This window comes from Xyrauchen texanus, chromosome 48 (genome assembly GCF_025860055.1).
Source record: "Xyrauchen texanus isolate HMW12.3.18 chromosome 48, RBS_HiC_50CHRs, whole genome shotgun sequence".
Lineage (NCBI taxonomy): Eukaryota > Metazoa > Chordata > Actinopteri > Cypriniformes > Catostomidae > Xyrauchen > Xyrauchen texanus.
This window is the reverse complement of record NC_068323.1, coordinates 14,529,066-14,544,147: the sequence shown is the minus strand read 5'-3', so window position 1 is coordinate 14,544,147 and position 15,082 is coordinate 14,529,066. Positions and strand designations below refer to the sequence as shown.

The following is a 15,082-nucleotide window of genomic DNA, read 5'->3' as shown; positions in this document are numbered from 1 at the left end:
TTGACTCGTCCCTCCTTTTCTTTAACAAAAGCAAAAATTGAGGTTACAGTGAGGCACTTACAATTAAAGTGAATGGGGTAAATTTTTGAAGGGTATAAATGCAGATATATGAAGCTTATAAGAGCGGCTGCTAATCACAGGGTTGTCGGTTATATTCCCGGCCCACACGACTCCACATGCCGAAGTGTCCTTGGGCAAGACACTGAACCCCAAGTTGCTCCCAATGGCAGGTGAACGAATGTGTGTGCGAATGGGTGAATGAGACACAGTGTAAAGAATACCGTTAAGGTTAAAAAGGCACTATATAAGTGCAGACCATTTACCATAATTGTATAAAACCACTTACATTAATTCTTCTGTTAAACTTTGTGCATTATTTGAGCTGTAAATTTGTCATTTTACGTTTTTCTATTTATTTATTTTTTTTTATAGTTTATGGGGTTACATCGTCATTGCAATGAAGTTATATAAATGGATACAATTTTACACAGTAAAGGTTAGTAAGTAATTTTATCAGACTAAAATCTTGTTAATACATATAATGTCTTTGTCTTGTTTCTTTAAAAAACAAGACAAATCCTTTAGAAAAATACTTTAATATTAAAAAGTATTTTTATGTTCACGAATTGGCCCCATTCACTTCCATTGTAAGTGCTTCACTGTAAACTTGATTTTTCCCACCTATTTTAAAAGAATGTTATTTATTGTGGTACCCAACATTATGCCGGAAATACTGTTGATTCATTGACTTGTATCGAATTCTGAATATTCCTATAATGATTAACCGATTCTGACAAAGAAAATGTGTTGATAAATAAACACATGTGGTAACCTTGCAAATATTGTGAAATACTTTATCCTATTTTTTTTTTAATGTTTACAAAATAATACAATTTAAAGCGCGGGCGTCGACGTAAACCAGAGTAATAAAATGATGTCACGCAGGCTGTGCTCTGGCCCCTTCAGTCAGCCTCGCTGAACACTCAGCGTTCGTCATGAAATGGGCGGGTCTGGAGTGAATATCCCTATGATTATTGGACGTTCCAACTGCCCATCACTGTCCTCACCATCCTATTGGCCAGTGGCGTGCGGGTTTATCGCTCCATCTCTTGCTGCTCTGGTATAAATGTCGCTTACTTTTCTAACATCAACCTCCGCTGGAAATTATAGTTCCTTCAATCAATTTTCGTTTCGCTGTAACTATACATAGTATATCTAGACTGATAGACGTTAACAACCATTGTGCGCTTCCTGATTCTACTCGTCCATTTTCATTGGCAGACGCTGACGGAAAAACTCTTGACTCCCCTGGGCACATGAAACTGGACACCCGAGCGTTTGAGGCCCCTCTTTCCATGCGGAGGAATACATTGTTGCTGCTCACAATGTGGATGGAGGTGGTCAAGATGTCTACTAGAAGAATGAATTCACTTCAATTGTAACAACATAAAGGAAGTCGTGGCGCGAGACTGTTTGTATACTGACGTGCAACATTGTATTTGTGACGTCGGTGTTTTGAAGAAGGATGTCAAAGCAGGAATAAGACACATTGTTGCGGCCATCCAACGCTTTTAATGTGCCGTACCTCAAATTCTTTCAAGTTTTATGGTTTTTCCCTACGAGACTCAACCTTTCTTTTTTAACTACTGGATGAAGACATCTGATAATCGGAGGTACTGATTTTTAGGGGACTGTTGTGTAGTGCTTTATTTGGATGCAAGTATTTAAGTCGCATATTTAGATCAGAGAAGTCCTATTATTGCACGTTGAACTTCCATCGCCCATTTAAGTTTTTGGGATGTCTGATTATGGAAGTGGGGGTGCAGTGTTTTTTTTGTTAGTTTAGTTTTTTGCGTGGTGGCTGTGGTGGTGAAGTCCTGCCCAGTTGTTGTTTTTTTCTTTTCTTTTTTTTTTTTTTGTGCTGGTGGTCTTTAACCCAGTTATATTCTAACAGAAATTACGTATTTGTCCTTTTTATCAAAGTAAGGATTAGTTTGATGATGCGCCGACCTTTGCGTTTCCCCGAGTTTACTTGAATATTAAAGCGCAAGAGCTGTCAGTGCAAAAGTGAATCCGCAAATTACTATCAAGTTAAAGTGCCGAAAATGTGCGATTTTTAAACCGTTCTCACTTCATACTCTCCTTAATTGCTTTGTGACCAGGTCTGTTCTTCACAAAGCCTTCGGTTAATGTAGTTCGTTGCATATTTTTTTTGGCAGGAAATTCCTCATGCCCCCAACCCCCACTCGCATTATTAAATTGCGCCTCTCGCGATGAAAAGTTGACATTTTGCCGCCGTACTTTTGTCAACTTGTTAGGCAGTCGCATTTTATTTTCCTTCAGAGCTTGCACATTTATCTCAAAACGCATGAATAATTGAGTTATTGACGGAACGGCTGGTTACGATCGATAATTATGCGGTCCTTATCAACTTTACGTGTCCGCGCGATTGATGTGGCCATTTGGTTTTGAAATGGTGATGATTATTTCGCTATCTGAAATAATGAGTGAAGCTTAAACCTGCATGAAAACGGGACGTGACTACACATGAGTTTTTACATATCGTTAAAACATTGAGACATCTCCATGATCTATTTGACGTAGGCTACTTAGTATTTATAACAAGGGTTTTGTCCGGTGCTATTAATAATGGGTTGGTGGACACAAGCGCTTTTGCTCTCACTCACAACCAAACACCGATTTAATGGCACTGGACTAAAGACACATTTTATCGAGAGAAAATACATTTTTAACGCCCGTTTTTCGTTGTCTCGCGTAATGAGCTTTTTCCTTGGCCTTCACCTCTGGTCGACCTGGGCTTTTCTTATCACTTAGAACAACTCTTAGGTCTATAGCTTCTTAGCCTTTTCACACAGTTTGCACTGAAAAAACCATAGTTTTAACCAAGGGGTTGGCTTGATTTTGATTGGCGTACTTTTGAGGGGGATTCGGGCTCTTAGCTTGTCGTTGGACTTGAGGGGCCACTTTCTACTTTTCATTTGGGTATATCGCAGATAAAATGCATTGTGAATTAAAAATAAAAACCCTAGGAAGGTGTAAACCCCTTTTATTTTAGCTTTTGACTCCTAATAGTGATACAATAAAACTGTTTTATAGAAACAAATGGCTTGGCAATATAAAGAAGGACTGCAAATCACACCACCTGTTGACATGCAGAAGCATACAGGCTTCCATAAGATGTCCCTTGAAAAAGTTGCTTCTGCTAGTTTTAATGTATTTGACAAAAAGGGCGATTTAAAAAAAAAAAATACTTAACGTAAATCTTTCTCTACCTGTTTGATGATCTCCTTTTATTCAAATTTACTGGTCAGATAACTATAACTCGTACACAGGACAGAGATGTTCAATAAGTTAAGGAAATGGATTTGCATGTTCCATGTGGCGATGTGATCTGGTTGCATGGAAACTGATTGACTGTTGGTGATTTCTTTTTTTCATTACTGCTCTGATGTTGTGTAACAAAACAATATTAATAATAACTATGATTGATAGTACATCTGACCATAAATTGGTTAAGTGTAAATACTCCGGGACTAGCTCTCTAAAAGGTTAAAAAGTATAAAAGAAAAAAAAAAGGATGTCTGAACAGATCAACCCCTTTTAATTATCATCAGTTTATAATGCATTATAATTTAAGAGATGGTGTTTGGGCTCTCTAATCTGTAAGTTTTACAGATTAATTGGTGCCGATGGTTGCTTTTTGGAACTATTGGTTATTGCCGAAATCTATGTTGATAGATGCAGATTGTTTTTTTTTTTGTCCTCTGTGTTCCTCAGTGGCTAGCCCTGGAGAATTCTACAGTTAGAACATGAGTCTCCATATCGAAAAATGAGTCCTTGGTAAATTTTTGGCTGGTTTATAGTAAAAAGTTCAGTGTTCTGCACCAAATGTATAATTTTTTTTCTTCTGGTAATTATTAGGATTTTGGTTGCACAATAAACTGCATCTGAGATTTTATTCATTTTGGACTCTTAGCATTTAGGGCTGTGCCTGTCATGGTAAGGAAAGAACATTACTAGAAATACATTTTTAAAAACTTTCAGCTGATTAATCAGTTGTCTGCCTTTTCCACCACCTTAATTATTGGTATTGGCAAAATTCACTACTGGTCAACCTCTATCCCTAGATGCTGCATTTTTCTTATGCTAAACATAATGAGTTACCCAAATAACTTTTATAGAGTAAAATCCACAGGTACTGCCAAATCAATTATCAGGCAAGATTAAGATTAATTTCTTGGAAAAACTTTAAAATCTTGGCACTGGTCACTTTAAAGCATCATTAAGCAGTGTTGAGTTAAATTAAATCTTGTGTAATCCCATTTTTTTGTTTGCAACATGAAATGTGGGTGATTTAAAAACATGGAGTGTGTGTAACATCATGTTAAAACTTTACTCTATTGACACAATCTACAGTTGAAGTCAGACGTTTACATACACATTAGCCAAATACATTTAAGCTCAGTGTTTCACAATTCATGACATTTAAATTTAGAAAACATTCCCTGTCTTAGGTCAGTTAGGATCACTACTTTTATTTTAAGAATGTGAAATGTCAGAATAATAGTAGAGAGTGATTTATTTCAGCTTTAATTACTTCCATCACATTCCCAGTGGGTATGTTTACATACACATTGTTAGTATTTAATAGCATTGCCTTTAAATTGTTTAACTTGGATCAAATGTTTTGGGGTGCCTTTCACAAGCTTCTCACAATAAGCTGGTGGAATTTTGGCCCATTCCTCCAGACAGAACTGGTGTAACCGAGTCAGGTTTGTAGGCCTTCTTGCTCGCACACACTTTTTTTTTTTTTTTTGCTGCTTTGTGATGGCCACTCCAATACCTTGACTTTGTTGTCCTTAAGCCATTTTGCCACAAATTTGGAGGTATGCTTGGGGTTATTGTCCATTTGGAAGACCCATTTGTGACCGAACTTTAACTTCCTGACTGAGTCTTGAGATGTTGCTTAAATATAGCCACATAATTTTCCTTCCTCATGATGCCATCTATTTTGTGAAGTGCACCAGTCCCTCCTGCAGCAAAGCACCCCCACAACATGATGCTGCCACCCCACGCTTTACGGTTGGGATGGTGTTCTTTGGCTTGCAAGCCTCATGCTTTTCCCTCCAATTTTAACGATGGTCATTATGGCCAAACAGTTCAATTTTTGTTTCATCAGACCAGAGGAAATTTATCCAAAAAGAAAGATCTTTGTCCCCATGTGCACATGCAAACTGTAGTCAGGCTTTGTTATGGTCGTTTTGGAGCAGCGTCTTCTTTCTTGCTGAGCAGCCTTTCAGGTTATGTTGATATAGGAGTCATTTTACTGTGGATATAGATACTTGTCTATCTGTTTCTTCCAACATCTTCACAAGGTCCTTTCCTGTTGTTCTGGGACTGATTTTCACTTTTCACACCAAACTACGTTCAACTCTAGGAGACCGAATGTGTCTCTTTCCTGAGATGGCTGCGTCGTCCCGTAGTGTTTATACTTGCGTACTGTTGTTTGTACAGATTTACGTGGTATAGTCATGCATTTGGAAATTGTTCCCAAGGATGAACCAGACTTGTGGAGGTCCACAATTTTTGGGGGGTCTTGGCTGATTTCTTTTGATTTTCCCATGATGTCAAGCAAAGAGGCACAGAGTTTGAAGGTAGGCCTTAAAATACATCCACAGGTACACCTCCAATTCAGTACACCTCCTATCAGAAGCTAATTGTCTAAAGGCTTGACATCATGTTCTGTGAATGTAAATTTCTGACCCACTGGAATTGTGATATAGTCAATTAAAAGTGAAACAATCTGTCTGTAAACAATTGTTGGAAAAATGACTCGTGCCATGCACAAAGTAGAGGTCCTAAACGACTTGCCAAAACTATAGTTTGCTCATATAAAATCTGTGAAGTGTTATACAAAATGAGTTTTAACGACTTCAACCTAAGTGTATGTAAACTTCTGACTTCAAATGTATATTACTAAGGAAACAAGAATTGTTTCTGCTACTTCTGAGTTTGTAACCACTGAGGTGAAATGTTGCTAATATTCTCTTATGTGATGTAAGATATAAGATACAATATACTTCATCCACTCCTATTCACTATTCCATATGAGGACACTCGACCTGCACTTCATCACTGCTTTTCTCATTCATCTGGTCTTCTGATGGCTCATCCCAGCTGTGTCTCGCTCGTCTTTCTCCTTCAGGGTGCTTTAAAGACAGAGGGGTATGACCGAGCCACACCAGAGAATGACTACAGTGGGAACTGATAAGGAACTCAGCGACCTGTTGGATTTTAGTGCGGTAAGGAAGAGAGTATGGTTACGAGTTGAGTTGTTGTCTATTGACTTAGATCTGGACAAATCTCTCTCTCTCTGTGTCTCTCACAAAGGAATGGCTTATTATTTTGAGTTGTGTCTGCCCTTAATCTCCTCCACTTAATCTGACCTAATAGTCAGATTTTTGTGATGCTAGGCAGTTTATCTTTATTTCTCTTTGGTCCGTTTGGAGCTCACGTCACAACATTGATTATATGAGTGTTGTTGGTTATAAACATTTTAATGAATCATTAAATCATGTGCAATCCCAGGACTAGGGCCCAAAAAAGGACTGTTTGACATACATTGCAAAACATTTTGACTGATTCCACTTTATGGGGCTGCCATTTGAAACGTCTTTAGTACAATAACTAACTCATTCTGCTCTGGTTTTAACATCTCGCCATTTTTAACAAATTTCCTTTATCCCCCATTTATTTTTTCTAATTTCACCTGTGGTTAAAATTTGATTTCTTGGCAGTCATGCCATCCTAAATAGCATAAATAAGGAATATAAAATGTTAATCGCTTGATTCAGTGGCTCGACTATGCTTTAATTTATTGCTTTGGAAAATTGCCATCTACTGAAGCAGGGAATCAATTAAGACAATACATTGATAATCAGATGCGTCGAATCAAATGCATTATGATCTCACATCTAATTACAAATTGTTGATGTTTAGTTAGTCCCTCAAATTGCATTAGCTTTCGAGCTAGGAGCCCTTTAGAATACGGCAACCAAAGGATTCGCAGAGTATGTATTAAGTTTTTCCTTAATGGTGAGGCAAAAGATGTTTCTCTACACCAGAAAGTCCCTCCCATGATGCACCATGCAAGTCTAGCACCATTGCTGATAACATGTTTCTCTTTGTACTTTAAAAAAACAAAGAAACATCATCAAGCCACGTAAGCAGGACCTCTTTAGTCCTTTCAATTGAACTTTTTGTGATACAAAACAAGGGGAGATTTCAAAGAGCCCTGCCTTATGTACAACTATATGATGTCTGTTTTCTTTCAGATTGACAAATTCTCCTCCCAAAAAAAATTTGCATGCCCTTTAACATTAAACTTTTGAAGAGGCTAAGCGTGATGTTGCATTGTGGGAATCCCCAATAATGCTACTGAAAATAATCTAGATTTAGATCAGTGTCTGTGAGCAACTGTTGATGTGATATGCTGCCAACATATCATTATACATCGTTTTTTGTCATGCCTTTCCACCTCTTGACCACGAGGCCATAAGTACGCATTTGACACCTAGCCTTTTAGCACAGACAATGGCAGGGTATTCGTGTTGACTCGCAGACCCGGACTATCCGCATGTTTAGAAATACTACGCTGTACAAGGAGGGTTGCCACGTACATTGCGAAGACGGAGTTTGCGCCACGTGGAAGTACATTTTGGCCTTTAAGCTCAACTTCTGCTTTTCCCTTCTCTACCATAGATGTTTGCGCCCCCTGTGGCCAATGGGAAAAATAGGCCAACCACACTTGCCAGCAGTCAGTTTGGTGGTTCAGGTAAGCCTTTACTACTAAATGCATTGCCTTTCATCAACAATGGTTCACTAGAAATTTCCTGTGTATCACTTCAGTTTGGTGTATTTGAAAGTAGACACCTGTTATATGAGTAGAAAATTGTGTTCTTTATGGGGAAATATGATGTTTGGGCCAGTTGCTAAGTGCTCGTTCATATCAACAGAGAAAGAAGGCATGCCGTTTCTTGTTTTCCTAAACCCTATCTTTTATGAATACACCATAGTTTATCTAGAGTGAAAGCTCGGGGCAGTTTGGATCCCTTTGAACTGGCTGATCAGTTAAAACACCAATTGCACAAACTTGCAGGAGTTTACATTGTAAAAAACTTGTTTGGGACGGTTTAAAAAAAAAAAAATACATGTATACATATTGTACATACATTTTATGTAGCAGTTTAGTTATATGCAGCTGTGTAATAGTTGGTGTTTGTTATCCCAAAACCACTCTCTTATTGTTAATGAAAAATCATGTTTCATGCATGGTTTCCAAGTTCTTTTTTTGGATTAACCAGTTGCACCACCCACTTTTAAATGTTTATTTTTGGCACCCATTGTAAGCACAAATTTCTCCAGTTCATATGACCAGAGATTAAAATGTTGTACAGGGCCTTCTAATGCACTTGTGAGTCTATAAAGCCTTCCTGTCCGTCTCTCAATTGACACTCCTAACATGACCCTTGAATAAGAACAATCTGAGAACAAAGACTAAAATAAAGGCCTTACGGTCTTCAAACGATTCCCTCCACCCCAGAGCGTAAAACACTCCTCCCCCCGCACAAGAAAACACTTTCTCTCCCTGCCAACTGACAGGAAATGGACCCACTCTTGAGACAAAGCTCTCTAATACCTCCCACCACCCTGCAGGAGGCCCACATGAAAACAGCAAAAGAAACCCTGTGAACGATCACCATCTTCACTCTCTGTCTGTAGCGGCCTAATGTGCCGATTACATAGCAGGGCCAAGCTAATGTCTCAGTTTGAGATTTTTATTGCAAGAGCTACCTGACACAGAGGTGACCTCAACTCCTTAAATCTATCACTTGTGAGATGATTCTATAAGATCCCCACATCAGTTAGCATATAATTTACCCTGTGAACATACAGTATCTCACAATAGTGAGTACACCCCTCACATTTTTGTAAATATTTGATTTATATCTTTTCATGTTACTACACTGAAGAAACGACACTTTGCTACAATGTAAATTAGTGAGTGTACAGCTTGTATAACAGTGTAAATTTGCTGTCCCCTCAAAATAACTCAACACAGCCATTAATGTCTAAACCGCTGGCAAACAAAGTGAGTACACCCCTAAGTGAAAATGTCCAAATTGAGCAGAATTAGCCATTTTCCCTCCCCGGTTTCATGTGACTCGTTAGTGTTACAAGGTCTCAGGTGTGAGTGGGGAGTAGGTGTGTTAAATTTGGTGTCATCGCTCTCATACTCCCTCATAATGGTCACTGGAAGTTCAACATGGTACCTCATGGCAAAGAACTCTGAGGATCTGAAAAAAATAATTGTTGCTCTAAAGATGGCCTAGGCTATAAGAAGATTGCCAAGACACTGAGCTGCAGCATGGTGGCCAAGACCATACAGCGGTTTAACGGGACAGGTTCAACTACCTGCCAACTCCCTTTTCTCCATACTTCCATCAGGAAGAAGGTTAAGAGCTATTAAGACAAAAACCTCCCGCTTCCTCAATAGTACATATTGCAGAGCTATAAAATCTCTTAACAGCCCTCAACCCATGAACCAGTCACTTATGGAAAAAAGGCTCTCTTAACGAGTCTGCAGTATTTGCATATTTTTGCATTATTGGCACTAATTTTTTTATAGTGTTTTATTATACTTTTTATATGTTTTATGACAACCATCAGTGTTTTTTATCGATTCTATCTATCTATTGTAGAGTTGTGGATTTGCGTTCTGTATTCATATGTAATTGTCACTCCTATCTGACATCAGCCACTGTAGTATCCTGGACTGTCATCCAAGTACGTGGTGAGCGGTGTGTTCCTTTTACTTTTATCTGTCTGTGTTAAGTGTCATCCTGTAGGGGATATCGTTGTGTATATAATTGTTCTATGTCTTTGGTTGCATTTTGTTGTTATGAGCACGCTGAAGCAAATCCCTAACAACTTGCACTGAGTTGTATGGCAATAAAGTATTGAATCTGAACTCAGAACAGGCCTTGCCATGGTCGACCAAAGAAGTTGAGTGCACGTGCTCGGCGTCATATCCAGAGGTTGTCTTTGGGAAATAGACGTATGAGTGCTGCCAGCATTGCTGCAGAGGTTGAAGGGGTGGGGGGTCAGTCTGTCAGTGCTCAGACCATACGCCGCACACTGCATCAAATTGGTCTGCCTGGCTGTCATCCCAGAAGGAAGCCTCTTCTAAAGATGATGCACAAGAAAGCCCGCAAACAGTTTGCTGAAGACAAGCAGACTAAGAACATGGATTACTGGAACCATGTCCTGTGGTCTGATGAGACAGAGATAAACTTATTTGGTTCAGATGGTGTCAAGCGTGTGTGGAGGAAACCAGGTGAGGAGTACAAAGACAAGTGTGTCTTTCCTACAGTCAAGCGTGGTGGGAGTGTCATGTTCTGGGGCTGCATGAGTGCTGCCGGCACTGGGGAGCTACAGTTCATTGAGGGAACCATGAATGCCAACATGTACTGTGACATACTGAAACAGAGCATGATCCCCTCCCTTCGGAGACTGGGCCGCAGGGCAGTATTCCAGCATGATAACGACCCCCAACACACCTCCAAGACGACCACTGCCTTGCTAAAGAAGCTGAGGGTGAAGGTGATGGACTGGCCAAGCATGTCTCCAGACCTAAACCCTATTGAGCATTCGTGGGGCATCCTCAAATGGAAGGTGGAGCAGCACAAGGTATCTAACATCCACTAGCTCCGTGATGTCGTCATGGAGGAGTGGAAGAGGACTCCGGTGGCAACCTGTGAAGCTCTGGTGAACTCCATGCCCAAGAGGGTTAAAGCAGTGCTGGAAAATAATGGTGGCCACACAAAATATTGACACTTTGGACGCAATTTGGACATTTTCACTTAGGGGTGTACTCACTTTTGTTGCCAGCAGTTTAGACATTAATGGCTGTGTGTTGAGTTATTTTGAGGGGACAGCAAATTTACACTGTTATACAAGCTGTACACTCACTATTTACATTGTAGCAAAGTGTCATTTCTTCAGTCACATTAAAAGATATAATCAAATATTTATAAAAATGTGAGGGGTGTACTCACTTCTGTGAGATACTGTGTATCCTGGTGTAACAGGATATGACATATTCTCACAATCGTTATCGAGAAAGGTCTAGGGGACTGTTCCTCAACAGTTTTCCATTGAACTCCTACAGGAATCTTAAAGGAATATTCTGGGTTCTGTACAAGTTAAGCTCAGTCAACAGCATTTGTGGCATCATTTTGAATACCATAGGAAATTATTTTAGTCTCCTTAAAAAAATAAACTTGCAGCTATTGTAAGGCACTTACTGTAAAGCAAAATTGAAGTGAATTGGGCCAGTCCCATTAACGTAAAATGCACATCATGTAAAAATATAGCCTTAAGACGTAAACATTATTCTTGTTATGATTATAGTGTGATAAAATCACTTCCCTTGTAACCAATATTTTGCCACAAATGCTGTTAATTGAGCTTAACTTGTGCTGAACCTGGAACATTCCTGAAAGATCATTGCACCTTTTTTTCTTGAAAACAATCTTGAAATCTTTTCAGAGGCAACTTTGAACTGTACTATTGGAATTGGCCTGAACTTTAACTATATACAGTCTCCTATATGCAACATTGCAAACTGAAAATCCAGAAAGTAAAGACCTCTTCAGAGGAAGAATTGGCCTTCATTAGTGCATCTACTGCTCAAGACAAAAGTGCTTGGAAGAGTGCTAATTGCATTAAACCATCAACACCCCCTTCCTGGGGCATAACTGTGCTGTTTGCGGGAGTCATTGCATGGGAGGAATTCACCAGGCATTCTCTCACTCACCTCCACAGCTGCCCGACCCGACCCGTCTGTCCCATCCTAACAGTGTTAGGTTGGGACAGAGCCCATTTTCCCCCTGGTCACACCCTACACCATCACTCACACACGAGCACATTTCAGATTGTGAGTCTTGATGGCTTCACTTTTGATATCTGCTTAAGATGGCATGCTATGTAGCTGTTGTATTTGAAAGAGTGCATACAAGAACTGATCTTTTCTCCACGCAGGAAATGGAATCAGTTCCTGCTTGACTGAATGTAAAATGTCTTTTATAGAAGCTATTTTGTTGCTTCCTGGCATCTAATCGGCAAATAATGCAGCCAATAACTCAAAAGATAAGTTGTGTTGTATCCTCAAAGAAGGCCTCATATCTACAAAATTAAATTTGCCAGAAATGCAACAGTTCAGTTTGTTAATATCGGGGTTCCCATGGTCATTATATCATCACTGTCTGATTAAAAGATCCAAAAAGAAAATTTTCAAGAGCATGGAAAAACACTCTCATAAACAATCTTACAAAATGACTAGAAAATAACAGTCAACTTTATTACAATAAATATAATTCTATCATTATACATCTGTTGGTGAACTATTTAATATTTTAATTGGATGAATTTTTGTTAGCGAATGTTTACATACAGTTTCCTTATCATGGGTTCCAATGGTGCATGTCCAGTTACAGACTGAAGTCTAACTCCTGTTCCCAGAACTTAGTTGGTAGGTTATTGATTGCTAGATAATTTATTTTTGGATATAATCTGAGATTTCACTTACTGTTTTGGATTGAAAGTTTTATGACTAAGGTGTATAGTCTGGTTATTAAGTGGACAGTTTGGTTTTGAAATGCATTTTCAGGGTCCAATGCATAAATTGCCTGTCCTAGTGATACTCTGCTATAAAATATTACAACTTGCTTGGAAGCCATAGTGATGGTTGGTATGTGAGCAAATCATTCTGAGGTGTGAATCATTCTACTTTTCAATAGATTTTTCAAGCCAGTCCACAAATCAGTCTAAATGATTCGTTCTATCACAAATGACTGGCAATATCATTGAAATTCATTCAAAAAGTGTGAATAACCTGTAATGTGATCATTCATAGAAAAATTCACCATTGTAACAGCTCTACTGACAAATACAATACAAAGTTATTTGCTATGTTAAACATCTTATATGGTCCTTCAACACTGCCTCTGAATCTTCCTGCCACTTCATTTTCCCCACATAAGATCATTCTGCCAGGGAGATTCTTTCACTCACTCAGTCAGTGCCCACTTCATTTCCCATGCTGCCTGCGTGGGCTCCATAGATCACGGCTGTCAGCGTGGATGTCGCTATTTGCTCTGCTTTGTTAGCTTCATCACTCATGCTCAGCCTTCAGTGGCCGCTCTGGCTGAGACCCCCTCTTCTCTCACACATTTTTAATTAGACCTAAAAAAAATCAAAAGGAGAATATGAATATTCATTAAGCAACCACATTAATATGCACAATTATGCAAATCAGCATGCAATTAAGCCATGTGTCTTTGGAGAGCTTTGCATTAAGGCATAAGACAGGATGGAGCAGGAAATGCTTTATGAAGAATTTCTACTCCAGCACACTTGAAAACATTAACAGGAAAATTTTCGAAAATCAATATTTCTGCATATTGACACCTTTTCAAAACAGTCTTGTAGCATGGATCCCATGAACTTAGACCTCTATTCTCCACATGGGTCTCCGTTCCCAATAATACAATGATGCTAATTTCACAATTCTTTGATCAGCATGTTTTTGTTCTGCTTTCAGTTATATTCCTGCCCCCCTCAACAGAATGAATGCTCCCTTTATGGTCAGTGATTTTGAGGCTTGATGAATGACATGGATATTAGTGTAGTGTAATGGTTTTATATGAGTTACAGAGACTTATTTACGCACTGAGACCTGGCCACCAAATGTCCAATGAACCGCGAATTAAGAACATTTTTCACGTGAAGGTGCTGATGCCTGCCAGAAGTGCAAAATTCTGCTTTTGATTGCTTGCATTCTTCATATGTTGTAGGAATGGATGAACGTAGTAGCCCATGGACTGCTGGGGATCAAAACAGTCCCTCCTTCAACCAGGTACAGGTAAGCACAATCTAGACCGAATGCCAAAGCCTTGTTGGTTATTTGATTGTGTTGTTTGGCCATGTTTTCTAATATTGACAAGGCTTTGGATTGGTTTTTCCAGAACTATGGAGAGGGCTCTCACTTCAATGAACATGATGGACTCTCTTCCCCATTCCTTGGCACAGGGATTAGTGGTGAGTTTTACTAAGTGGTTGGTCTCAAGGGCCCTGATGTAGAAACTCCCCCCATGGTTTGCAGAGAAGTTGCTCAGGGTAGATGAGCTCCTTTTTGGCCATAGAGAGAAGGTGTACTTATAGCCTTCACACAGTGTTCTTGAATTAATATTCTTGTAATCTTTAGGCCTTTTTATTTTAGTATGAAATCAGTTTCACAATTATTTATTGAAATCAATCAAGTATCTATTAAATCACAAGATTTGTTTTCCTTGTAGGTAAGAATGAAAGGGCTCCATACTCTTCCTTTGGAGGCCAGGTAAGTTAAATCGGGATGAAGTGCCAAGTTCCATTTCGAAACCTAGTGTCTTTCGTCACCTGCTTGTTGCTCCATTCACTCTTGCGCCAATCTTCTGTCCTGTCATTCCTTGTAGCCAGGGTTCCTGCCCTCAGACATCGCCATGCACTCTGCAGATGCCATGTCCCCATCCGGCCTGAAGTCCAGCTCACAGGTCTACCCCTCATACCCCAACAACCCTCGGAGACGCACCTCAGATGGAGGCATGGGTAAATATTAGCAAACTCTAACTAGACTTGCATCAGATCAATCAGTATCCATTTATTTGGAAAAACAAACTCTACAGTGCTGTGAAAAAGTATTTGTCCCAATCATAATTAAATCTAACATAAAACAATCTGTTTTAAATAAAGGCAATCTTAGTAAACACAAAGTTTTTAAATGATAATGTTTTTTTTATTAAAGCAAAAAGGTTCTCAAATACCAACTTGCCTGTGTGGAAAAACTATATGCCACCTAAGTTACTAAATCCCCAAATCTATGAAACTGCATTCGTAATGGGGTTCAGCTGGACTAGACACACACAGGCCTGATTACTGTCACCCCCTGTTCAATCAAAACAAC

General features: G+C 39.2%; 1 protein-coding gene across 2 annotated transcripts in view; it reads left to right on the top strand.

Moving 5' to 3' along the window:
- Nucleotides 1-1,141: 1,141 nt before the first annotated feature.
- The window catches only part of LOC127639776 (transcription factor E2-alpha-like), a 31,677-nt gene continuing 17,736 nt past the window's right edge, over nt 1,142-15,082 (top strand). The window contains exons 1-7 of one of the 2 annotated variants that reach the window (XM_052121986.1): nt 1,142-1,673; nt 6,227-6,323; nt 7,783-7,855; nt 13,938-14,005; nt 14,109-14,181; nt 14,439-14,479; nt 14,595-14,727. In XM_052121986.1, the coding sequence (XP_051977946.1) occupies nt 6,249-6,323; nt 7,783-7,855; nt 13,938-14,005; nt 14,109-14,181; nt 14,439-14,479; nt 14,595-14,727 (463 nt within the window). In that variant the 5' untranslated portion in view covers nt 1,142-1,673; nt 6,227-6,248. The remainder of the gene's footprint in view (nt 1,674-6,226; nt 6,324-7,782; nt 7,856-13,937; nt 14,006-14,108; nt 14,182-14,438; nt 14,480-14,594; nt 14,728-15,082) is intronic. The other variant, XM_052121987.1, reaches the window with a different exon arrangement.